This window comes from Ruditapes philippinarum, unplaced genomic scaffold (assembly GCF_026571515.1).
Source record: "Ruditapes philippinarum isolate M1 unplaced genomic scaffold, ASM2657151v2 ctg7141_1_1_1_1, whole genome shotgun sequence".
NCBI lineage: Eukaryota > Metazoa > Mollusca > Bivalvia > Venerida > Veneridae > Ruditapes > Ruditapes philippinarum.
Window position 1 is genome coordinate 114890 of NW_026866040.1, and position 21913 is coordinate 136802.

At 30.1% G+C, this 21913-nt stretch overlaps 1 protein-coding gene across 3 annotated transcripts; it reads right to left on the bottom strand.

The window, feature by feature from the left end:
* Positions 1–398: 398 nt before the first annotated feature.
* Positions 399–21356, bottom strand: LOC132731093 (somatostatin receptor type 4-like). 3 transcript variants are annotated; one of them, XM_060717207.1, is made up of 3 exons: positions 20809–21356; positions 2987–3113; positions 399–1111 (listed from the first exon to the last, which is right to left on the bottom strand). In XM_060717207.1, the coding sequence occupies exons 1-3, from the start codon at positions 21014–21016 to the stop codon at positions 544–546; spliced, it is 903 nt and encodes a 300-aa protein (XP_060573190.1). In that variant the 5' UTR covers positions 21017–21356; the 3' UTR covers positions 399–543. The 3 variants fall into 3 exon arrangements, with proteins under 3 accessions (XP_060573190.1, XP_060573189.1, XP_060573191.1); XM_060717206.1 differs by lacking the exon at positions 20809–21356 and adding an exon at positions 14880–15404; XM_060717208.1 differs by lacking the exon at positions 20809–21356 and adding an exon at positions 6602–7959.
* Positions 21357–21913: the final 557 nt, after the last annotated feature.

Below are 21913 nucleotides of genomic sequence, written 5' to 3' on the forward strand. Positions count from 1 at the left end.
GCATGTATTGACCTAATTTAATTGTGAAGCATATATTACTTAATATTTCTTTGTATACTTAATACAATATTCCAATGTACATTTATTTAAATAAAATCATTCTTTGTGTATATTTTAAGAAATCATTTCATAGTTCAATTTGATTTTTAATTCCATTTCTTATTCCAATACCAACATCAATGAAACATATATATTAGACTAAACCTATTATTACCAAATATGGTAATGTGCAGTTCGACAGTGTTTGACACCTAAATACAATTAACAAAAGGCTTTTGCAATGAAACCAGTACTATAAAACGAGTCAATACACAATATAATATATACATTATTATAACATTGTTATTTTTTCTGTATGGTTTGTAGACTTTTCTATCATCTTTCCGTGTTTGTTCCCATTCCTTTGTTCAGCTGTACAGCTTCTTAATTCAATTCCCCGATAACTACGATTAGAAGAGTTTGGCTTAAGACACAGCATCCGTTTTGTTTCTTTTCGGAAGTTATGTGACCATACTAAATAATAAATGATATTCAGACACGAGCTTAAGTAGTACACAAGTTGGAAAGTTTGCTGTAATATCCGGTCTGTAAGTGTGTAGGGACGCTTTCCTCTACCTCCGTTAATATCAAATGTCTTAATTTATTGATATACGACGGTCCACTCAATAATACAAATGTCAGTGAAATTGCTAGAAGCACTCTTGTTATACGGACAAGGCTCTTCTGTTTCTTCGACAGGCGCCTGTAAATTGAACTATTTTGCCTATCGATTTTTTTCGCATTACAAAGATTCTGTGAGAGTATCGCCACAATCAACGTCGTTGTGATGATAATAGGCAAAACTAATGTGGTAATGGTGTCCCAGAAAGAGTAAATACGATTTAATTGAGAATACTCGGGCAGCTCTGTACACACAGTGTAATTGTCTGAAAATGTTACGATTCCTGTTGTCCAAAATTGGCCACTGTATAATAAAACGGAATATAAAACTAACAGACCAATTACTATTTTAGCACGGAATACTGTACAGTATACGACAGCTTTTGAAAGATGAAAAGTGACAATGTAGTTTTCTACTGTGATGCACACGATCAGCCATACGGACAGGAAACTGAAAAAAAAAGAAAAGAAAAAATCTGAATAAAATGTGATCCATCGAAAGCAGTTACCACAATTAAATTACATAAAAATAACAGACTCGGTTTGATTGTGTCTGAATATGAGGGGAAATTGTGCAATATTCCTCACGTCAAAAGTACCGGCTTGTGCGGACTCAATTTTCAACTATTTAGAGTCACCGTTGTATTTATTTATATTTGAAGTAACATAAAGTAGACAACCGTAGATAACCGCCGTATGAACACATCTGAGGATGTTTCTAAATTCAAAATTGTACTATTTCATGTTTAAATGTTGAATTCTGATTAAGCCGGTGCTAGGGGGCGTGGACGGTAACTTGCACTTTCCAGTACCGTCCATGAACAGGCTCAATCAAACCGAGCCTGCAACATTTTCAATTTTGCCGTGTTGGGCTTTCTTTAGGGATTCTGTATTTATCTATTTTATCGTTCTTTTTAAAATGAATTATTAATAACAAACCCTTTTTTAACTATTGTAGAGGTAAATGGATGGGGGGGGGGCGCTGAAACGTGCTTATGTTTATATTTTCATCCCCAGAAGTATACATTTACCATGTTAAGTATTAATTGTGAATACAAAAAACATTAAAACACAACAAAGCATATCGAATTCAAGTTAAGTATTCATGCGCTGGATAAATAAGTTTCTCATTTCAAATAACTACAATGTCATGTTATAACTTGCTATTGTGTCAGTCGTGATTAAGTTATTGAGACTATAAATAAGTATACTCTTGTGAAATTTGCTCTAATTTCAATTGCGCAGTATATGTAATAGAAAGAACACCGAAACACGAGGCTATCTTATTTGTACGAGGGGGCGTATCCCCCGAGTATTAATCAGATTGCCGAGTGTTTTGGTGTTCTTTCTCTTTTGTATCATAGTCAAACATAAAAGCACGTTCCCTGTTGTCAAGCAAAAATGAGCCAATCAATGGGCATGCTCTGGAGTGCGGGTAACTAATACCCGCACTCCAGTTAACGCACAGTGCATGTATATGTATACGATTTAACCCTGACACATTTTCAACAGAAAGGTCTCCAAACTATGATACAATTGTATTTAAAAGCTACACCCTATATCACTGCGGTTTGTTCCACCATTGTCGATGCTCATTTTAAAACTAACAAGGATAGCCAATAAATTTATCAAATGAAGCGAAATATAATTGATTGCATTTTCTAGTTAAATCTCTAATTGATTCCCGTCTTCCATCGGTTAATTAATACAAAAATATCGCCTATTGATTTTGCCTTTGTAGAAGTAATGTGAATGTTCAAGAAAAAAGTTACCTCGTCAGGCATATGTGTACAATTATTTTGAACATGAATTTATGTAAATAAATAAATTCATCCTATTGCATAAAGTTTTGTTTTATAATTTTACTCAATCAATCTTCAATATCATCATTTATCATCTTATGAAATATTTCTCGGCATATATACATTTTTGTATTATCTGTCTTATATATAATTTCTGAAGTACTATGTACTGTAACCGAATTGTTTAGTAGTCTTGTCGATAAAAAGAGCATAAAAGTAATATATTATGACAAAAATGTTATACAAAATAGTTATGTCTAGATAAATAATTTGTCTTAACGATTCCTTAATAGCTACAATTGAATTTGGCCAATTTTCATGAAATTACTTATATTTTCCCCTGATGCTTTTTAAGCAATTATATACAATTGGTATAATTATAAAGCGCCATATAACATCCTCAATTTATATTTTATTTATTTATCTTTTTTTAATATTACAAAGAGTAGAAATGAGAAGTATATGTTCACAAAAGGGTATTCGTGAAGGTTTGACCTTTCAACTGAAATGAACTGAACATTTACCTGAATACGTAGCTAAAGTAGACAATCGATTGACAGAATCCCTGCATGTGAAATATTGGAACCTTAACCATCTCGAGCCATTGGAAGAGAAGAACCAAGTTAAACCCATAACTACTTCCTGACAAAGCTGAAAAAAATATATATAATAATGAGTTAACAATTGCATTTTGATTCAATTCCCGGATATAATAAAGTCACGTGTCAGCTATTTTTTTTTCTTTTTTAATAAAACAGTCTTAAGACATTAAGAAAATGGTTAATTACTGTATACTTATAAGAAAGGCATTACATGCTTTAAATTGTAAAGTAGGGTGTTTCTTATATCATTTATTCTCATTTAATGTAACGAAATCAGAATAATGAAATTTATATAAAAGTTAATCAAATCATAAAGGTAACATTATTTGTCGAGAAAATAACCATTTGATATTATTTCAAAGTGTTATCTCTATAAAAGTTACTTTTTAAAATGTTTTATGTGATAAAATATATAAAATGTAGCGGAATTTTTACAATGAATTGGAAACAAAACTATATAGACTTTTTTTTTGACTCCGTCGTCCGTGTTTTATTGAACTGTTTAACCTGGCCGTTTACAATTTAAAACACAATGCCCTTATGTGCATTATACCTTCCTAAAATAAAACGTAGATCATAACAAAGTATTGAAGTTTTCTTTTAGGGTCACGATAATGGTTTGGCGCAAGTGTTTCAGAAAAAAAATATATATCCACCATTAAGAACAAATGTGGTATTTGCCTGATGTTCAAGTAAAGCATTAAACATTCAAAGATATTGAGGGGATATGAACAAGAACTATGTACTTTCGAAAGAAAAAACATCAACTAAATGTAAGTATCCATTATATTTTGACAAACGGTGTTTAAGTATATCTATAAATGAATTATGGTTCTCCTAAGAGGCTGCTATTTATTACATACACTTTGTCGTGATTTCTAATATTAGGGAGTTCTAATATTATATTCTTATATAAACACTGTCTCTTTTAGGGAATCTTCCCGATAACCTTCCTTTCATTTAAAGGCACTTTATACTTCAGAAACGATTTAATATTTACCTCTTCAGAAAAGGAAAACATGTGTTGTATACCGTTTAAATAATGATTTAAAACCATTTTAGACGGTTGTTACCTGATGAAAGTACCTCTAAATTTGAAATTATTTGTCATAATACATAAACAAAGTAGTATTCTGAATAACATACAAAATACTCAATCACTATTAATATCTAGTTGCTAAGGAACAACGATAGAAAGAGATTGTTCAGGTAATTGGCCAATGGGCAACTTTTTGAAACTATGAAAAAATAGTTTTTGAGAAATAAAAATTAAAACATTTCTCAATCACAATGGGCCTTTAAACATCTCTGTTTGAGTAGATTTGTTAATTGCTTTCTAGATAATAAATGCAACGTTTTTTTCCGAAATTTTTAAGCTTACGCCACGTTGCTATCGTTTGTGTTTAGTTTGGGCTTTTCTTAGGACATATTTTGACTCAACCAACGTTAGACGTAAGCATGATAACATCAACTTAAATACTAAGATGTTCTGACTTTGGTGCTCTTGTTTAGACTCTTAAAGGCTCATTATGTCTCAGAAATTTATTTGTCAAATTATTATGTAATTGTCAATTTATAAATTTAAATTTGCAAATTTAGTTATATATAAAAATGTTTTAACAGACTTTCATGCAAGTTTAATTATTATGAACACTCAGTTGTATGCATGTTTCTCATCGAATTGCTCTTTGGAAATTCCATGTTTTCTGCTTATATAATGTATTGTAGATGCTATGAACATGTATTGTATGTTCAATGCAATCAGATTATTAAATTAAGGTGAGTGTTACGTTTTAAAATTTTAAAATGAATATATTCTTTGTATCAAAGTGTTTGACGAACAAAGACTGTTTGAATCACGTAACTAAGTAGTATCAACTCTATGAGAATATGACATTAGCAAGTGCATGCATACAGTTATTAACACTCTATTATCCGTCAATTATTTATCATTATCTGTGATTTACATTGTTATATCACACTTATAAATTACACAACACAAATGATGGTAATGATCTGTTAATTTGTATGTGGATTGTGTAATTGGTATATTATCGACTTATCTTGAATGAAAATCAAACTAGTTTGGAAGGACATTTTGTGTGTCTGTATATATCCAACACAGCAGGTGGCGCATGCGTGATAGTATTGCTATATGTTTGTTTGTTTCTTTGTTTATCATTTTACGCCTTTTTTCAACAGTATTTCAGTCATATAGGCGGGTAGTTTCCTAACCATCGTTCCTGGAGAGTTACACCAGTACTAGACCACCTTCCTCCGCGCTAAACTACCAAAGCATCTACCGGGGATCGAACCCACGCCAGAGAGGTAACTGGATTAGAAGTCATCGACTCTAACCCCTCGACCACGGAGGCGGTTATATTGCTATATACATTGGAAAACAACAACATAAATTTGATAAGGAACATTTTATTTAGTTTTCTTTCCGCTATGAACCATATGCGTTGAATTGCACACACACTTTTGCTAAAACAATATACCCAGATATTATAATTCCAAAGAATTATGCATACAACGTTGTATTGTGTGAAGCTCGTATACATCTTATTCTTGTGTGTCGTAATTAAAGCTTACCAACTGTAAATTTTAAACAATATCAGCACTGTTTAAAACGTTAACACCATATGTTAACGTTTGGTATCACTCTTATTTATACATTATTGCATAGTTACAGCTATTGATAGAATTAGCTTTATAACGAACCATTTCAGAATCAATCTAATTCTGCAATCAATGCAGCCGTGGTCTTGTAACAAAGCGGCGCATATAATTTCTTTTGCAGGAAAGTAACTCTCGCGTATTGTCTTACAGCTTAACACCTTTTAAATCTTAAACAATATCAGCACTGTTTTAAATGTTAACACCATATGTTAATGCTTGATATCACTGTCATTTATACATTATTGCATAATTACAACTATTGGTATTATTGGCTTTATAATGAACCCTTTCAAAATCAATCTAATTCTGCAATTATAGCAGCTGTGGTCTTGTAACAAAGCGGCGCATATAGTTTCTTTTACAGGAAAATAACTCCAGCGTATTGTCTTTTAATATTATATCCAAATCATTAAACATGGATTCCATAACTATATAAATTATCCATATAACGATATATCTCATTTAAACAGTCTTAGATCTAATTAATGATATGAAAAAGCAAACAGCTTAGTTGGAATTTATTTCCTGTATAAAATGTCATAAAGTCATTTGAAAAGTATTGAAATGACAGACAACTAATTGCGCATTATACAAATCAGCAACATGTTAGAAACTAGACAACAATGAAACATATAAGTAGGGAGGATTTAATTTATCCCATGGTGCTTGTCAAGATAATTTTTATTCTGATTTTTTTCTCTATAATTTTACACTCTACAATTTTCATATCAACATGGCCTCCAACATAGCCCTTTTCATTTCTTATTTACATCTCACTCTGAAAATGTGTTTGTATATATTAAGATATTGTGTTAAGAATACAGTACTACAAATACACTGTATGTCTTATCTTACCTGCTAAGTATAAGTTTGAAGATATTTTCCGCATTGTCTGAGACAGAAACACACAAACTGATATGAAATTCCCAATAAGCCCCATCGTGAAAATAACAGGTTGTATGTACAATGTTGTAAACTTTATAACATTAAAAAACGATGATGGTATATCTTGATCACTAAAATCATTCTTAACTGTAAAGTTATTCATTGTTTTAAAGCTTTAAGATACAAATGTTAATTCAAATAGATTTAATTTCTCAGTCCGCAAGTCTAAATCACTGTAATTAAAGATAAATGAATCACTAAACCTTCATTTCATCGCACTTTTCTTCTTCTCTTTAATACTATCAATATGTGTGAAGTGTTCAAAGTTATAACATTTCAATGGCATAACAAGTAAATCCAGTTTCGTAATTTTTATCTTTTAATGGTTTATCTTTTTCACATGTTATTTCTTCGTTACTTTTTGCGTTTGTTTGTTGTTAAAATTTTTAAATTACTAGATGTAGTTCGTCAAAATAATGCTTCTGTCATCAATTCCCATACGTTCTTTATCCGTAGGGGATGTATCAAAAAGGCACTCTGTCTTTAGAGACAAAACAGTATTTTTATTTTTTTATTTTTTTTTTTGATTTTTTTTTTCTGATTTTTTTTAAATATATTCTCTAACTCAATATTAACTCTTCTTTGGAATAAAAAATGATTAATTATGCCACTAAGAATCAGTGTTCTTTACAACGAATTTTTCAACCGGAATTAGATTATTAACAATATCCTTTCGTTAGAAAATCCTTTCACAATGACTATATATTAAACAAAGTTTCTGCCTGTATATCAAAAACGATTTCCCTTTCTGTAATATTTTACCGTCTATCGCGCAGTTAATTTTCCACAACCAATAACTCTAGAGCAATTTAGAACGAATCACAGTAAGTCCATAATACTGTAAAATGTACAATTCTCATTGTCATCTGTTGACGGGAAACATATCCAGTATTTATTGCATCTGTACCCAGTAGACAATCATAACTGTCATATGGGAAAGTCCATGGATACAACACTAATGCAGTAATGCTTTTACAAGTTATGCTTCTTTCAGTTAGCCTTGTTCCATTACAAAACAGACCCCCGATTACGACTAACAATTACCAGGAGAGGGACGCGTAAATCCTCCAAAATGGGAAGACATCACGATTGTGAAACTGTTTAAATGCAGTTAACTATTATAAACGAGCTATTGAGATTTAATCATCTCAAAAGTCGAGAAATATTTTCTCACGCTCATTTATACCATATTATTCATGGAACAATAATTCTTAATTGTTTCTTTTCCATCTAATAAATTACATATTTTAAATACACATTTGTTTAAACGGCACACATTTGTGGTAATATTGGATATCGGCAATGTGGCTGAAATTAAATAAAATAAAATAAAAAAAATATGTGCCCAACAAAACCCCCAAAAAACTCGTAAAAACATATTGTAGATTGGAAAACAATTTTAACACATTAAGCAGGTTAATTTCTCTTTGATTTGCATTTGTTTCCCTTGCATGAAGATCTAGTATCGTTTTTTAACTGTTTATATGATTTACCATGAATTACAATTCATCATAGTTCCCTATATATATATAATTCTCGAAATGATCACGTGCATGATGACTGATTTTTACAGTATTACCAAATTACACTATTCAGGACGTAGAAAAGAGTATACAAAATTCTGTGGCATTAACACATTATGTTTTTATTTGATGACGACTGTAAGCCATGATCACAGAACAGTTTTGCATGGGATCATTTTCATTTTTCTTATCATCACAAGCTATAACGTATTGAAACTCACTGTACGACACTCAATTAAAGGGATTCCACTCAGGTTCCTTTATATAAAGGGACAGAAAATATCTTTACGAGAATAATGTTTCATTTGATGTAGGTCTAGACCAATGAACCCAAATTTCAGATCATTCGCTCACTACGTTTTTTTTTTCAGAATGATTATACGAATTGTGAAAAATTACCTAAAATTGCATGGAAAAGCGTTGCAATGTTTTCCACTCAAATTGGGCTAGGAATGGCTCAAATTTACGATCAATTTTGTTTTAAAATTTAAACATCTTTCTATTTTATATGCCCCAGCTTACATGTGTCTATGTAAAAAGTATTTTGTTTAAATGCGTCAACGTCTCAGTGGAATTCTTTTAAAGATTATATTTAGTGTACAGTTTATGAACTATATAGAAGATGATATTGAATTAGTAATGTTTAACGCTGCATCTATAAAATGTGTTGAATAAAATAGTTTATGTGAGCACCTAGATTTAGTTATAGAGCTATAAGAGTATAGTGTTATACACATATTTATTATTATATTGATATATAATAAGACCTTGGTCCAAGGACACATTGGTCCAAGGACACAAATCATTTCTTATCTTAGGAATTTCATTGGTTAGAAACTAAGACAGAACAAAAATATACATCATATTCAATCAATTACAGACAGAGCATTATGTTACAGAAACATATGTGTGATTAGTGATTACTGTATGCATAAAACTGTTCTAGATAACATTCCAGGGCAGTTTACGTTTAACATGTCGCTTGATGTCGAGTTAACACAGATGCTACTTATTTAATTTAACAATGTAATAGCATGATTCATGCCTTCCCATGAAGTTTTTAAACACAATGTACTTTATATTATTTACCATGCGATACATTCTATTTTGCGCTTACGGTCACATTTAAAAAAGCGTTTACCTGCGAGAAACAGACAAATTGATTTAAAATCTGCCTTCAACCTTGCACAAAACAAACTCTGAATCGTCCTCTTTTTTGCTAAGTTTGACATTTTATATTAATATCATATATCTTTTGAAAATGTAAGCTACTCCGTGAAATTGTCACTCCTTTTCTGTTGTTAGCGGTAACGAGATTAACATGCTTCCTAAAATATATTCTACAATATGTTAACCGTTTGGAAATTAGAACCACTGTGCTGTGTTAATATATTTTGTTTATAAGAAATCAATTGTGAAATATTTGGTTTATTTGTGCAAAGATATGCGAAAATCAACGTAAATAAGCTGGGCTAAGCGTATCAATATTATTTAAAAAGAAGAGGATTTTTGACATGGCGGGAGTTGATATAATTTGTTGGATTAATGTTCCATTTGATGTAGGTCTTGACAAATTATTTGTGTGCAAGATATCAGATCTTTCACTCAATCCTATTTTTAAAAAAGATACAGCATTATTTTTGTGAAAATTGATAAAAAATTATCTTGATAGCACTGTATTTGTGACCTCCTTTGTGACAAAACGCTTCAAATCATATAAGTTTGTCGGTGAAGGTATTTGATAATACCATTATCTCATACAAATCAACATGATAGTCTGTATGACGTAATGATTGCATGTTCGTCTCCCTGCCTTAATTGGTTGCATATCGCATGTTATTGCACTGTTAAAATCCTCCTACTGTGATTGTTATAGGCAATGCGTGATGAAATATTCTACAACACATGTATAGTATGTTAACTAGTAGTTAAAATATGCTATATCATTTTTTGTCCTAATAAAGCAGTCGAGATAAAACTTCCTTTTGTCAATTCTAGGCATATTTACTAAAAAAAATCAAGTAAACAAACTGTTACACGTATATTGTTCGTTTAACAGAATGGAACAGAACATTTACTTTATTATAAATAAGAGAGTTTAAAATACGCAAGCATAACTTAATAACATGTGAACAAAATTAATATAGTAAACAAAATCAAATAGGTATTAACAACTGACAGTGACATTATGTAATGCAATTAATCTTGAATGTTATTTTTGCCATATGGGTATTGCAGTAAATAGTGTTTTTTATCATTTTTTAAAGCATAAGGAAACAAATATATTACTATGCACGAAAATATCGTTTTCTTAGTAAATAGGTATTACAGCGTGGCTTCAGTCATATAATTATAAGTGCAGTTTAACCCTGACCCTGCTAAACATATTCACGTTTTAGTCGCATTGTTATTTCATAAAAAAAACAGAAAAATAATAACATATAAAGCGATAGATCGAGCTACACGTGTTTACTATTGATAATTATATAACGGATTTAATTTACACGCAAACTTTCTGTTACCTTCTGAAATGTTCAATCAAGTGTTTAACAAAATACGCAAGATTTTTTTTAATTTAAAAGTAGTTCTAGACGAACATGACAGCAGAGCTTTAAATTTTAAAATACTAAGCCTTAAATGGAATCTTTTTGACAATTTTTGCCCAGAACGAAAGACACTCTTAATAGTAAAGAATACGCCTCGTCTCCAAAACCATTTAATGGCAGTTCATGCGGAATAAATAAATGAGCCCAGCGGCCTATTTCAATGGGAAAACTAGTGCAAAAATCAATGATTTAGCCTTAGAAATGTTTGTCTTAAGTTTCTATATTTGGCATTATTCGACAAGAAGTATCTTTGAACAGATGGTCGGTCGAAGTAAAACTTGATAAATTGCACATGTTTTACATTTATAAATGTTATCAATGTTTGTACAAAAATGACACAATCATGTCTGGTAAATAAACATTTTGTAAACAATAAAGTTCAATTCAATTATTCGAGTTATTGATATTGATGGTATTCAAAGTAGGGAACCTTTTTTACAGTATATATTTAGGTCGTTCTATTAGATCTACTTGTTTATTTTGAACGTTTGATTTTATTAATTTTGTTATCATAATTATGCAATATTGGCATTATTATTAAATAATCACATATGTTAGAACCTGTATATAACCTGTATATATTTCGTGTCTTTCGATAGTCTTTCGTTTCGCTTTGTCCAGGTTATTATGAAAGGTGTTAACATTCTATTTGATCTATTAATGATACTTAATATGTTAACTTAATATATACACATGTATGTCTTCTCACCAAATTGTAACTTCATATAACTATTATCCTAAGACTGTAATATAGCTGTAATCCATTACGTATATGTATATGTTTCTGTATGTATACTGCTGTTGTTGGCAGTATTATTATTATTATAATCACATATGAAATATTGCAAATAGTAATTAAAAAGTAATGGATAGTATAAAACTAACAAACAAGTTTAACACAAACAGCTATGATGAAAAAGACAAAAATGTAAAACACTGTTAAAAACTTTGTTAATCGGCCTTGTTTCAACTGTGAGAACTAGAGATGGACCTAATAGTGATTCATAACCCATATCACCACATTAATTGTGCGTGTTAAAGTTTAGTTTCAATATAATACACAATTAAACACAAATAAATTAATGTAAATATACAAAGTGGATGGGCCAAAGTTACAACAACAATATCGAGCTAAAGTTTAGGGATTTGAACCCAAATTTAAACCTCACAAACAAAAAGAACATTTTTTTTATCTTCTCAAAAATTTCCTTAACTTACAGTTCAATTTTACTCTGAATGTAACCAGTTTACTTTTTATATATTGAATGCCTTTTTCTTAAAACAAAAATGAATTTTTTAAAAACAATTAGCAATTTTAATCAAAAAGCAATTTGTAAAGAAAATTTAAAGTTACAATTTTTGTTGGTAATAAATCCACGGATTTGCAACACGTACAGTGAGAAATTTTACACTGAAAAACACCGAAAATCAGGAAAAAATAAAAGTAACCTTTCTTATGTAATTATGTTATTACAGAATAATTATTGGGAATTTTATCTTGAAAAATGGAACATTGTAAATGAGCATGTCGTGTTTCGGTAAGAGAACTCATTTTCGAACACCAACATCTAGGCAGTCGGCATGCAATTATGTTTGTAAATACTTTAAAAAAAACATGCAAAATATATTAAATTTATAAATATCATATCAATTGAACACATCTGTGATCTCATAAAACGTGGGTACCTTATAAGTTCGGATTTTTTGGTGTGTTTTTTTTCCATGTACATGAGTAAACTTACCTTAAACGATTCTTAACACTTTTGGTAGTCTCGTTATTTTGAACAAACTATATATTACCCTGTTCTTTGTAAAATAAACTCAGTCAGTTCTTATGCAAAATAATCTGTTCCGTAAAAATTGTAATGTGATCTAACGGAGTGTAAAATGTTTTTGGGAGGAAGTATGGCTAAACAAAAACGTACATATCTCAGCAATTTAACTACACAGTTAAAGAACTACCATGTACATTTTATTTTAGAACTATCCTTAAAATGCTATTTTAGAATGGCAAAACTATCTTTTTCATTTTATTTTAGAATTGCCAATGATAATATCAGATATTATTCTGAACTTGTATAGGACGTTTATAAAATTTTAAGGAAATAATATATATCAGAAATATACACATTAAGACAAAGTTTGTTTAAATCCATAAGCTTGTTAAAAACGAAATTAAATCTCTTCTATATAGACTTTCCATTTTAATTGTGAAAGCTTTTTAAATTGAGAAATTCTCATACAAATATTCAAATTAAATAGAGGATATCTGTTTTGTTCAGTGTAAGATCGGAATATATTTCACCGAGTGAGCACCAAAAGGTATATTTCACGAGTGGCGCAGCCACGAGTGAAATATGAACTTTTGGTGTTCACAAGGTGAAATATATTTCAATCTTACACTAAACTAAACAAATTTTCTTTTTATTACATGCAAAGAAACGTTTTAAAAAGACATTTAACCTAATACTTAATGAAAAGCGCGGCAAATAATAATACAACGTGACGTCATTTACAACGTCACGTCATTAAGTTGGTACCCAGTACTGTGCACGCTGGTATTTCACTGAAACAACGTAAGGGGCTTAAATTTAAAACAGTGAAATTATCAAAGTGGTAATTTCACTGTTTCAAACAGTGAAATTACCAGTTTTATATCACTGATATATTTCTATAAACCACCGAAAAGCATGTAATAAAATGTAATATTTAATCTCTCATGTACTGCAAATTAAAACAAATTAAATTCAAACCGTGCGATTCGATCCATGATTTTTGTATGCCACTTTTATATGTTTGTATATGTAACATATATTATGAAGTTACTATAATTTGTACTACTGTTATTGAATTTTTGTCATATATTAATGACTTAACAGTAATGTAATTGTACTATCACATATAAGGATTGAATAAACTGTGTCTAAACATTTATGGATGCAACTTGTTATAACTTAATTGTTACATACGTTTTGTATAAGACACTTCAAAAATAGTTTGTGTTATTGCAGGGAACATCAATGGCCTAAAGATTAAGGTTACTACAAAAAAGATTAATAAATAATGTAGACATTGTTACAAATTCCTTTAGCAGAAAATTTATTTTTTAATCTTAAAATATGATAGTAACAATTCTTTTAAAAGAAACGAAAGGACACAAGCATAGTCCAAATCAGTTCGGGAAGGGATGTATTTATCAAGTGATTTCATCTTTCTATAACTTGTAGTCTTACTTGCTTTACGTTCTCAAAGTCTATCCTGAATTAGATCAATTAGATCAATATTTCCTATTACTTGTATTGTCACGAATAAGTAAATTATGTCATGGCACTTGCTTAAAGGCGAAGCTTTGTCTTAATAATTTTATCACACGACAATTTAATACAACGAGAAAAGACAGAGTGTTGTTGCCTCTCAGGGGAAAAATTGATATTTGCTTATATGGCATTCGTATTTTTTTTCAACCGTTTAAACAGAAACGGATCGGAACAAACCGATGTAAATGTGTTTATTTTTGTCGGGCCGCGAAAGCATAAAAGTTGACATATTCTGTGTGTCACCGGTTCCCCAAAAAGAAACATACATTTTTAGGAGTTATATTTGCTAAAATGGCATTCGTATTTTTTTTCAACCGTTTAAACAGAAACAGATCGGAACAAACCGATATAAATGTGTTTATGTTTGTCGGGCCGCGACAGCCTAAAAGTTGACATATTCTGTGTGTCACTGATACACAAAAAGAAAATAAAACATACACTTTTAGGAGTTACTAGTACAATGCATAATGTATTTAAATTATTTCAAGAAGAACAAACAAAATGGTATACGATAGTAACGTGTTTACTCAAGTAACATAAATAAAATAGTCCGACCCCCCTATTACAAATAAAAAACAACAAAAAATGATTATATTGATGAATAACTCGTTTCTTTAAATTAAAATGGTTATGCTTGCAAAAGACTTAAGCATTATATTTAATGTTTTGTCAACCGATAATCTTAACAAGTACCGTATTTAGCAAAAACTAAATGGAGAACAGCCACAAGGATGTGTCTTACCTGCAAGATAGAGATTTGATGATATTTTCCTCAAAGATTTTGATAGAAATACACAAAATGACATCAAATTTCCTAGCAACCCTACCGTAAAAATCACAGGCTGCAGGTAGATTGTTGTATATCTTGCAAAATAATAGAAATGCTCGGATATTTCATCCCCGTCGTAATATTCATTGTAATCATCAACCGGTTCATCAGTTAAGTTTTCCATTTTTTTCTATATCAATTTGTTAAATTATATTATTTCATAGATTGTCCTAAAATGAAATAAAACTGCGATATATTAAACTTATTAATAAGTATCCATCTCCTGTTTAAGTATTGCAATTACAACAATTACATCAATGATTTAAACACAAACTGTTATTTAACTGTTATTTTACAGAATTGATAAACAATTTACTTTACAATGTCTGCGCGTGTTATAACTGCGCGTCTATCATAGGACATTCGTTGCAGGAATAAAAATAAAACCTATACAAGCTTTCTCATCTTTATCTTGTTACAGAGCATCCTGCCTATCTATCGCACAGAGCTTATCAGATTTTGATTTCCTCACTCGTGGTCCATAAATTTATATTGTGTTAATTTGTTGCCGGATTAATCTCATTGTAACCTGATTGTAACCATTTCAACTATGCAGAAACAAGAAAAAGCAATTACATTTTTATAGCGATCATTTTACCAGGTGACAATCAGCTTCCATTTTATTCATTCTTAAACGCTAATGAAACACATTGTATGTGATAAACATAAAGAAGTGTTTTTTTTTCGCAAATGGTCAAATAAACATTACAAAATGTATAGATTAAAAATAATGTTTATATCTAGCAATTTAAAAGCGGTTAACAAAAAGATGCTATGTGAATTATCGTCCACAAAGAGGCTTCAAAAATCAAACTGACTCGCCACGTTTTCAATTGCACCGTGGTGGGTGCGGTTTTACCTTTACGACGTAAATATTTCTATGGACTGCCACATTTTTCAATCAATGTAGACAAAACATAAATCACTTTTAGGGACAATTTCAAATATGTACTGACCAAAAAGTGAACAGCAATGGTCAGACTAGACGGGTGTGCTGGTTTGATACGAGTGTACTGGTCGAATTGGTGAATTAGGTTTCCGCCATGTCTTATTGGCTCTTAATGTATGTTTGTACTTTCTGTTTACGTGGCTGTTGAAATAAAGCAGCCAAAGCGATGTAAAAATTTATGCTAGCTCGTGATCCAATTAAACGGTACCCTACTGATGTAACCGGAGCGTTTCAGCAATATTGTCTTTGATAAAATAGTGCGCTGAAATAGGCTTGATATTTTTGTTGTGATTCCGATATTGAAATTTCTTCTATTTGATCTTTTTTATTGTTGAGTGGTTCCAGTTTCCTACTTGAACACTTTTAAAACACCCATGAGATACCCTGCTTGCTTAACAGTATTTCTGTTGACGTATTGTCTGCGATAAAATGCTTCATAACCTCTGGTCCTTATTTGAAAATTTCATTTTTCTATCCGCCTTTTGTTTTTTCTTCGCATTGCTGATCCCGCGGGGGGATATTTTTAATTATTAGAACAGGAAATTTACTACAGACTTGTACAAAACATCATGTAACAAACAATACAATAGTTGCATAAAGTAAGAATTCCTTAAGAACGTCCTGAAGGTTAAATTAGAAAGAATTGCAGGTTGGGTTTGATTGTCCCTGTTCATGGACGGTACTGGAAAGTACAAGCTACCGTCTTCGTAGCCTAGCACTAGTTTATTAATAAGCAGAATTCATCAATCATCGTGATATGGTAAAATAATGAATTAAAAAACTTCGAAGATGTGTTTATGTGACAGTTATCATGGAATATTCATTGTCGTTCAATGAAAAACAGTGCATGATCCAAAAAGTAAAGAAATGCGTGAGTTATAAAACTTTGGGCGAAACTCATTTGTTCATAAAGGTAACTTAACTAACCCTATAACAACAAAGTTTTAGTTTTAAAGTACTTTTTAGCTGAATTTATTTTATTCCCCTAAATGGTTTTACAAACTGTCATAAATCTGATACAAAATGGTTTCATAAAATTTATGTTCTATCTGTATATAAAGTGTTTAGGCATTTCAAACAGGCAAGTTGCGATATGTGTTCATTGCAAGTTACAGTTTAAACGAAAAAGTACGGTTTTCACTCCATAAAAATCATGGTTCAATTAATATACTTCACATATACTTATGTCATGGAATAATTGTAAGCTTGTACAACCTGTTTGATTTGGGGGCATTTGGGGGTATTCATCACTATCATCTCACTTATTTATAAGTATTCCTTCTAAATTTCAATTTATAATTAATTCAATGTTTTTATTCATCATATAATAATTGAATAAGTCTTCTTTACGTACACTTACTTACATTTTCATAGGTTCTACTATCACTCCTAGATTTTTGTTCACCTCCATTGTTTGTCGATCCACACTTATTTTTTTTATCTGTCATTACTCACAAATAATAAGTACGAAAAGCCCCAAAACACTTACTATCGTTATGTCTTACCATAGAAATGTAAATTTGTTTTAAAAGAATAAATACTTTCTAAAAGCTGGATATAATGCAGAATTTCTTTATACTGTTTACAGAGTGACATACTAATGCATTTCATTTCATTTTGAGTATATTGTCCCACATATAATATGAAGTGTCATAACAACCTTCCTGATTATGATAATACTATGAAAACAACAGAGTTGTTTCACTCCTAACTGCCTACAGATTTGTTTATTCGATTTTAGATGAGAATTTATACCAGAAAAAGCTCATTACCATTAATGGACTAGGACTGTAAGATCAATTATTCTAATAACAAAATTATGATTCACTGAATCAAAAGTTCTATTGTTTTATTTTCTGACGTTAGAATGCATACTTTGTCAACATGTTACTGTGTGTGAGAAAATGCTTTAGGAGATATAAGTTCTGGAATAAAGAATCTTAAAATACATTTAAAAACCATTATATATGATTCATTTATAAAAGAACAAATCAATTATGTCAGCACACATGTGTAAACACACACATATACTATGCATCGTGTATATTAATACAAATGTTCCGTCATGTTTAAAATAGGTTAATCGTTACGGAAACAGATTTTATTATTCGAGTAACAGTTTACAAAACAGTTTTATAAAACACATTTATCTTTACCTGAAGGGATATAAAAATGAAACCAAGAACATTAATCATGTTTGCAGAATGATGTTAATAAAGCTACTTTATTTTTTTTCAAAGCTACAGCAGACTGTTCCTTGCTTGACATTTAAGTTTCAAATAACATTAACTGTGACATATGTTACATGAAGCTCACATTGATTATATTATAATATCAGAAAATGTTAAATGTTAAGTTTTAGAGCCTTTTAACTACTTTGTAGAAAATGCTAAAATTTAAAAAATTAAAATTTATTGATATTTATATAACATACTAATAAAGTATCACGTGATTTTCCCTTTTAGATCGTTAGATACATGTCAATATATATTACAGTAAAAACTACAAAAATGAAATTAAAACAAACTATCTGATACTCTGAAGAAATACTATGTGAGAATCACTTGTTTGATTTATGATTTTAACTTTAAATATATTCAAGAAAAATCGGCAAATCTTAGCAAATTTACTTCCATGTATAAACAATATATTTTTACTTTGATTTTAAATTGAAAGGACGATTAGCTAGTATTCTTAAGTTCCTAAACATAGTTTGAAATGGTTTTGGTTCAACATAAATATTTCAAGTATATACACAATTTATAGTTCGTATGTCTGTTAAGTGTCATTTTGAAAGCAAATATTAGTCATTTTTGTTATTTTTTTGCAGAATGGAATAAATATCTGTAAATTAAAAAAGTTTCTAGGGAAGCCTAGGGGCTTGTACGAACAAATATCGTGACGTAATGGTATAAAACTGTAAATATCTACTTCGTGTTGCTATAGATAATGCGCATCATGTACATATATAGGTGTGTTAAGTTGAGTAGATAGTATATTGTTTTATCAAAAAGCACATTATTCCTACAGGGCAAATATGAATGAATTGTTATAATGTCTAAATGATGTTTTAGAGCATGTAAGATGATTCTTACCTAAATATGCAGTGTTAATGGGAAATCATTTGTCATAACAGTAGCAAAAATGCTAACATGACAACAATATTAAATCACTATAACTGTACAAATTGCCCGAAAAGGCAACAGAAGTAAAAGAGGGTTCATGATATTGGCCAGTAAGTAACTGTTTGGAAACTATAAAACTACCACCCAAAAAAAAAAGAAAGAAGAAAAATCATTCTGAGACATTAATCCATATAAGGTTGATTGATTACAAGCGGTATGATTATAAAGAATATTACAGGAATATGGAATATGGTTGAATAAATATTGTATTATTATGTGTATAATCCATCTTTTACAAAATGCTTTATTTTAGATAGAATGGTAATGTCTAAATTGTCATATTTTTCCAACATAACACCTTTTATTGAACTGCCTGATTAAGAAATGTTATCGCCATGTAAAATAACATATTAAAATATTTTGTTATTTTGTGAAGTTGTCGGGTTGTTACAAATTGATATGTGTTGAATAAAAAGTATTGATAAACGTCTATGATAAATTAGATGTTGTGAATTAATTTTCGCTGCAGAATCTCACAGTTATCTAGCAATCGGTGTGAGAAAGTCAACTCATATAAAGTTAAAATAAAATAACGTTGTTATTGCGGAAGTCTGTAAAGTCGTCAAAATCCACCATCCCATTTTACAATATATGTCTACAATCAAGAAAGATATTTTCCCAAAATGGCTTTGTGATTGCTCTGACAACAAATTGACAATCATCGGAAGCTTAGAATCGAGACAACTGGTTTTGTACTGATATGATGAACAGGGCAACAGAATGTTTTATATTTATGTACAAGATGTTCATTCTAAAAACTGTTGCTTTTATGTATCATTGTCAAAATACATTCGCATGAGTGAATACAATTATAATAATTATGAAGTTATACATTTTATTAATTTACAAGCATTCAATGTCATTTACGTTCAATACACGGATCAAAAGAAAAAATCAAAAGTAGAAAAATCTATAATATATTATAAATATAAAAATTACACTCTTAAAGGCACATAATGTCTAAAAAAGAGTAAAATGTTACATGACTTTTTACTCTTAAAACAATGGCTTTAATGCACATAAGATGTTTTTACCTAAAACAATAGAGACAATAAAAACAATAACAAAATGTTAACAATGTAATATTTTGACTTCCATACAAAACACTGAATCATTATGACTATATTAATTACCAAAAAGCAATTGGAGCAAGATATGGTTCAAATTATTGCCAATGAGTAACGTTTTTGAAACACAATCACAAAAAAGGAGCTTTCAAGAAGTAAAAATAGAAATATGTTTGGGGAATAATAAGCCTTTAACTTACACTTAAAATTATTTAAATTCTAAAATTTAAAAACCTGATTTTATATCGGAATAAATGCAAAATATTTTGTCTTAATTGTCATTTGAAACATTTGCCTAGATGTTTCTAAATTCAAAATTTTACTATTTCATGTTTAAATGTTGAAATCTGCTTAAGCCGGTGCTAGGGGGCGTGGACGGTAACTTGCACTTTCCAGTATCGTCCATGAACAGGCTCAATCAAACCGAGCCTGCAACATTTTCAATTTTGCCGTGTTGGGCTTTCTTTAGGGATTCTGTATTTATCTATATTATTTGAGTCACTGTTATAAAATAGTATGAATGCACCAATTTAATATTACTAGAAGGAATTTCCTAAAGGCAGATATTGTAAAGATATATTGTATAAATAAGAAAATGTAAATGTTTAATTCAGAGCGAAATAGATATAGAAACCACTTACCTGCAAGGTAAAGATTAGATGATATTTTCCTCATAGACTTTGATAGGAAGACACAAAATGACATTAAATTTCCCAGCAACCCAACTGTAAATATTACTGGTTGCAAGTAGATTGTTGTATACTTTGCAAAATAATAGAATGATGGTGAAATTTCATCTCCGTAGTATTCTAATTTGTCATCTTCTGTTTGTTCCGTTATGTTTTCCATTTGTGTTGATACTAGCTTAATCCAAATGTACTGATGTTTTTTGTTGTTTTAAACAATTTATCAAGAACTCCCAATAGTCCTGTTTCAAGTTCATAAGATTGTATCAGCATTAACAACACGATTATATACACAATGTTCCAAAAATAAGCATTTGTAGAAAACGAAATTACACATTGATACACGCTGTATAATTTTTGCTCGCTCTATGAACCAACGAATCTTTCGCAATGTAACTCATCTTAACATTCCAATGGTAGAATTCTTATACCGAGAGAGAAGCCATACAAGCTATGCTTCTTAGTACATCTCCTGTGTTCAAGACACTTTTGCAGTTTGTTTCACTGAAAAATACATGTACAATATGAATCAATTTAATAATTTGTAAGGTATCGGACTGAGAGCACAAAAATAGGAGAATTAATTCAATATGTTGTGTGTCTGTTTTTTTTTTGGTTTGTTTTTGTATGCTATGTGTGTAAATAACCATCGTACTTTACCCGGAACGTTCAATTTATACGAGTTAAAAAAGTGGGGCAACCGTGTTATATTTTAGGCACATTGATATTTCATCCTTAACATTTTTATATCCGCAGTTAGTCAATCACCATTATGACAGTTAATCTTTTGAAATATATAGAACAACTTTATATTGTAAAATGAGCATAATGTCACTTTTATATAAACTAAGTGTATATACTTAGACATTATCTATGTTTCTTGTGATAAAATAAAATAATACATTCAATATAATAATAATTCCAAATTATGTTTACTTCACTGAAGATATCCTATAATATAAAATCAGGAACATATCTCCTATTCCATTGTAGATTCAACCTACGCCTCACAAATGCAGCGTAAAAAGCTTTATCTAATATCCGTCAACCAATGATCCAA

Excerpts from the sequence above, each read along its gene's own strand:
- LOC132731093 (XM_060717206.1), bottom strand. The coding sequence starts at position 15,090 with ATGGAAAACTTAACTGATGAACCGGTTGATGATTACAATGAATATTAC. Across the intron at positions 3,114-14,879 it reads ATCAAATCTCTATCTTGCAG|CTTTGTCAGGAAGTAGTTAT; the intron begins GTAAGACACATC and ends TATTTTTTTCAG. Across the intron at positions 1,112-2,986 it reads TACTTTAGCTACGTATTCAG|TTTCCTGTCCGTATGGCTGA; the intron begins GTAAATGTTCAG and ends TTTTTTTTTCAG.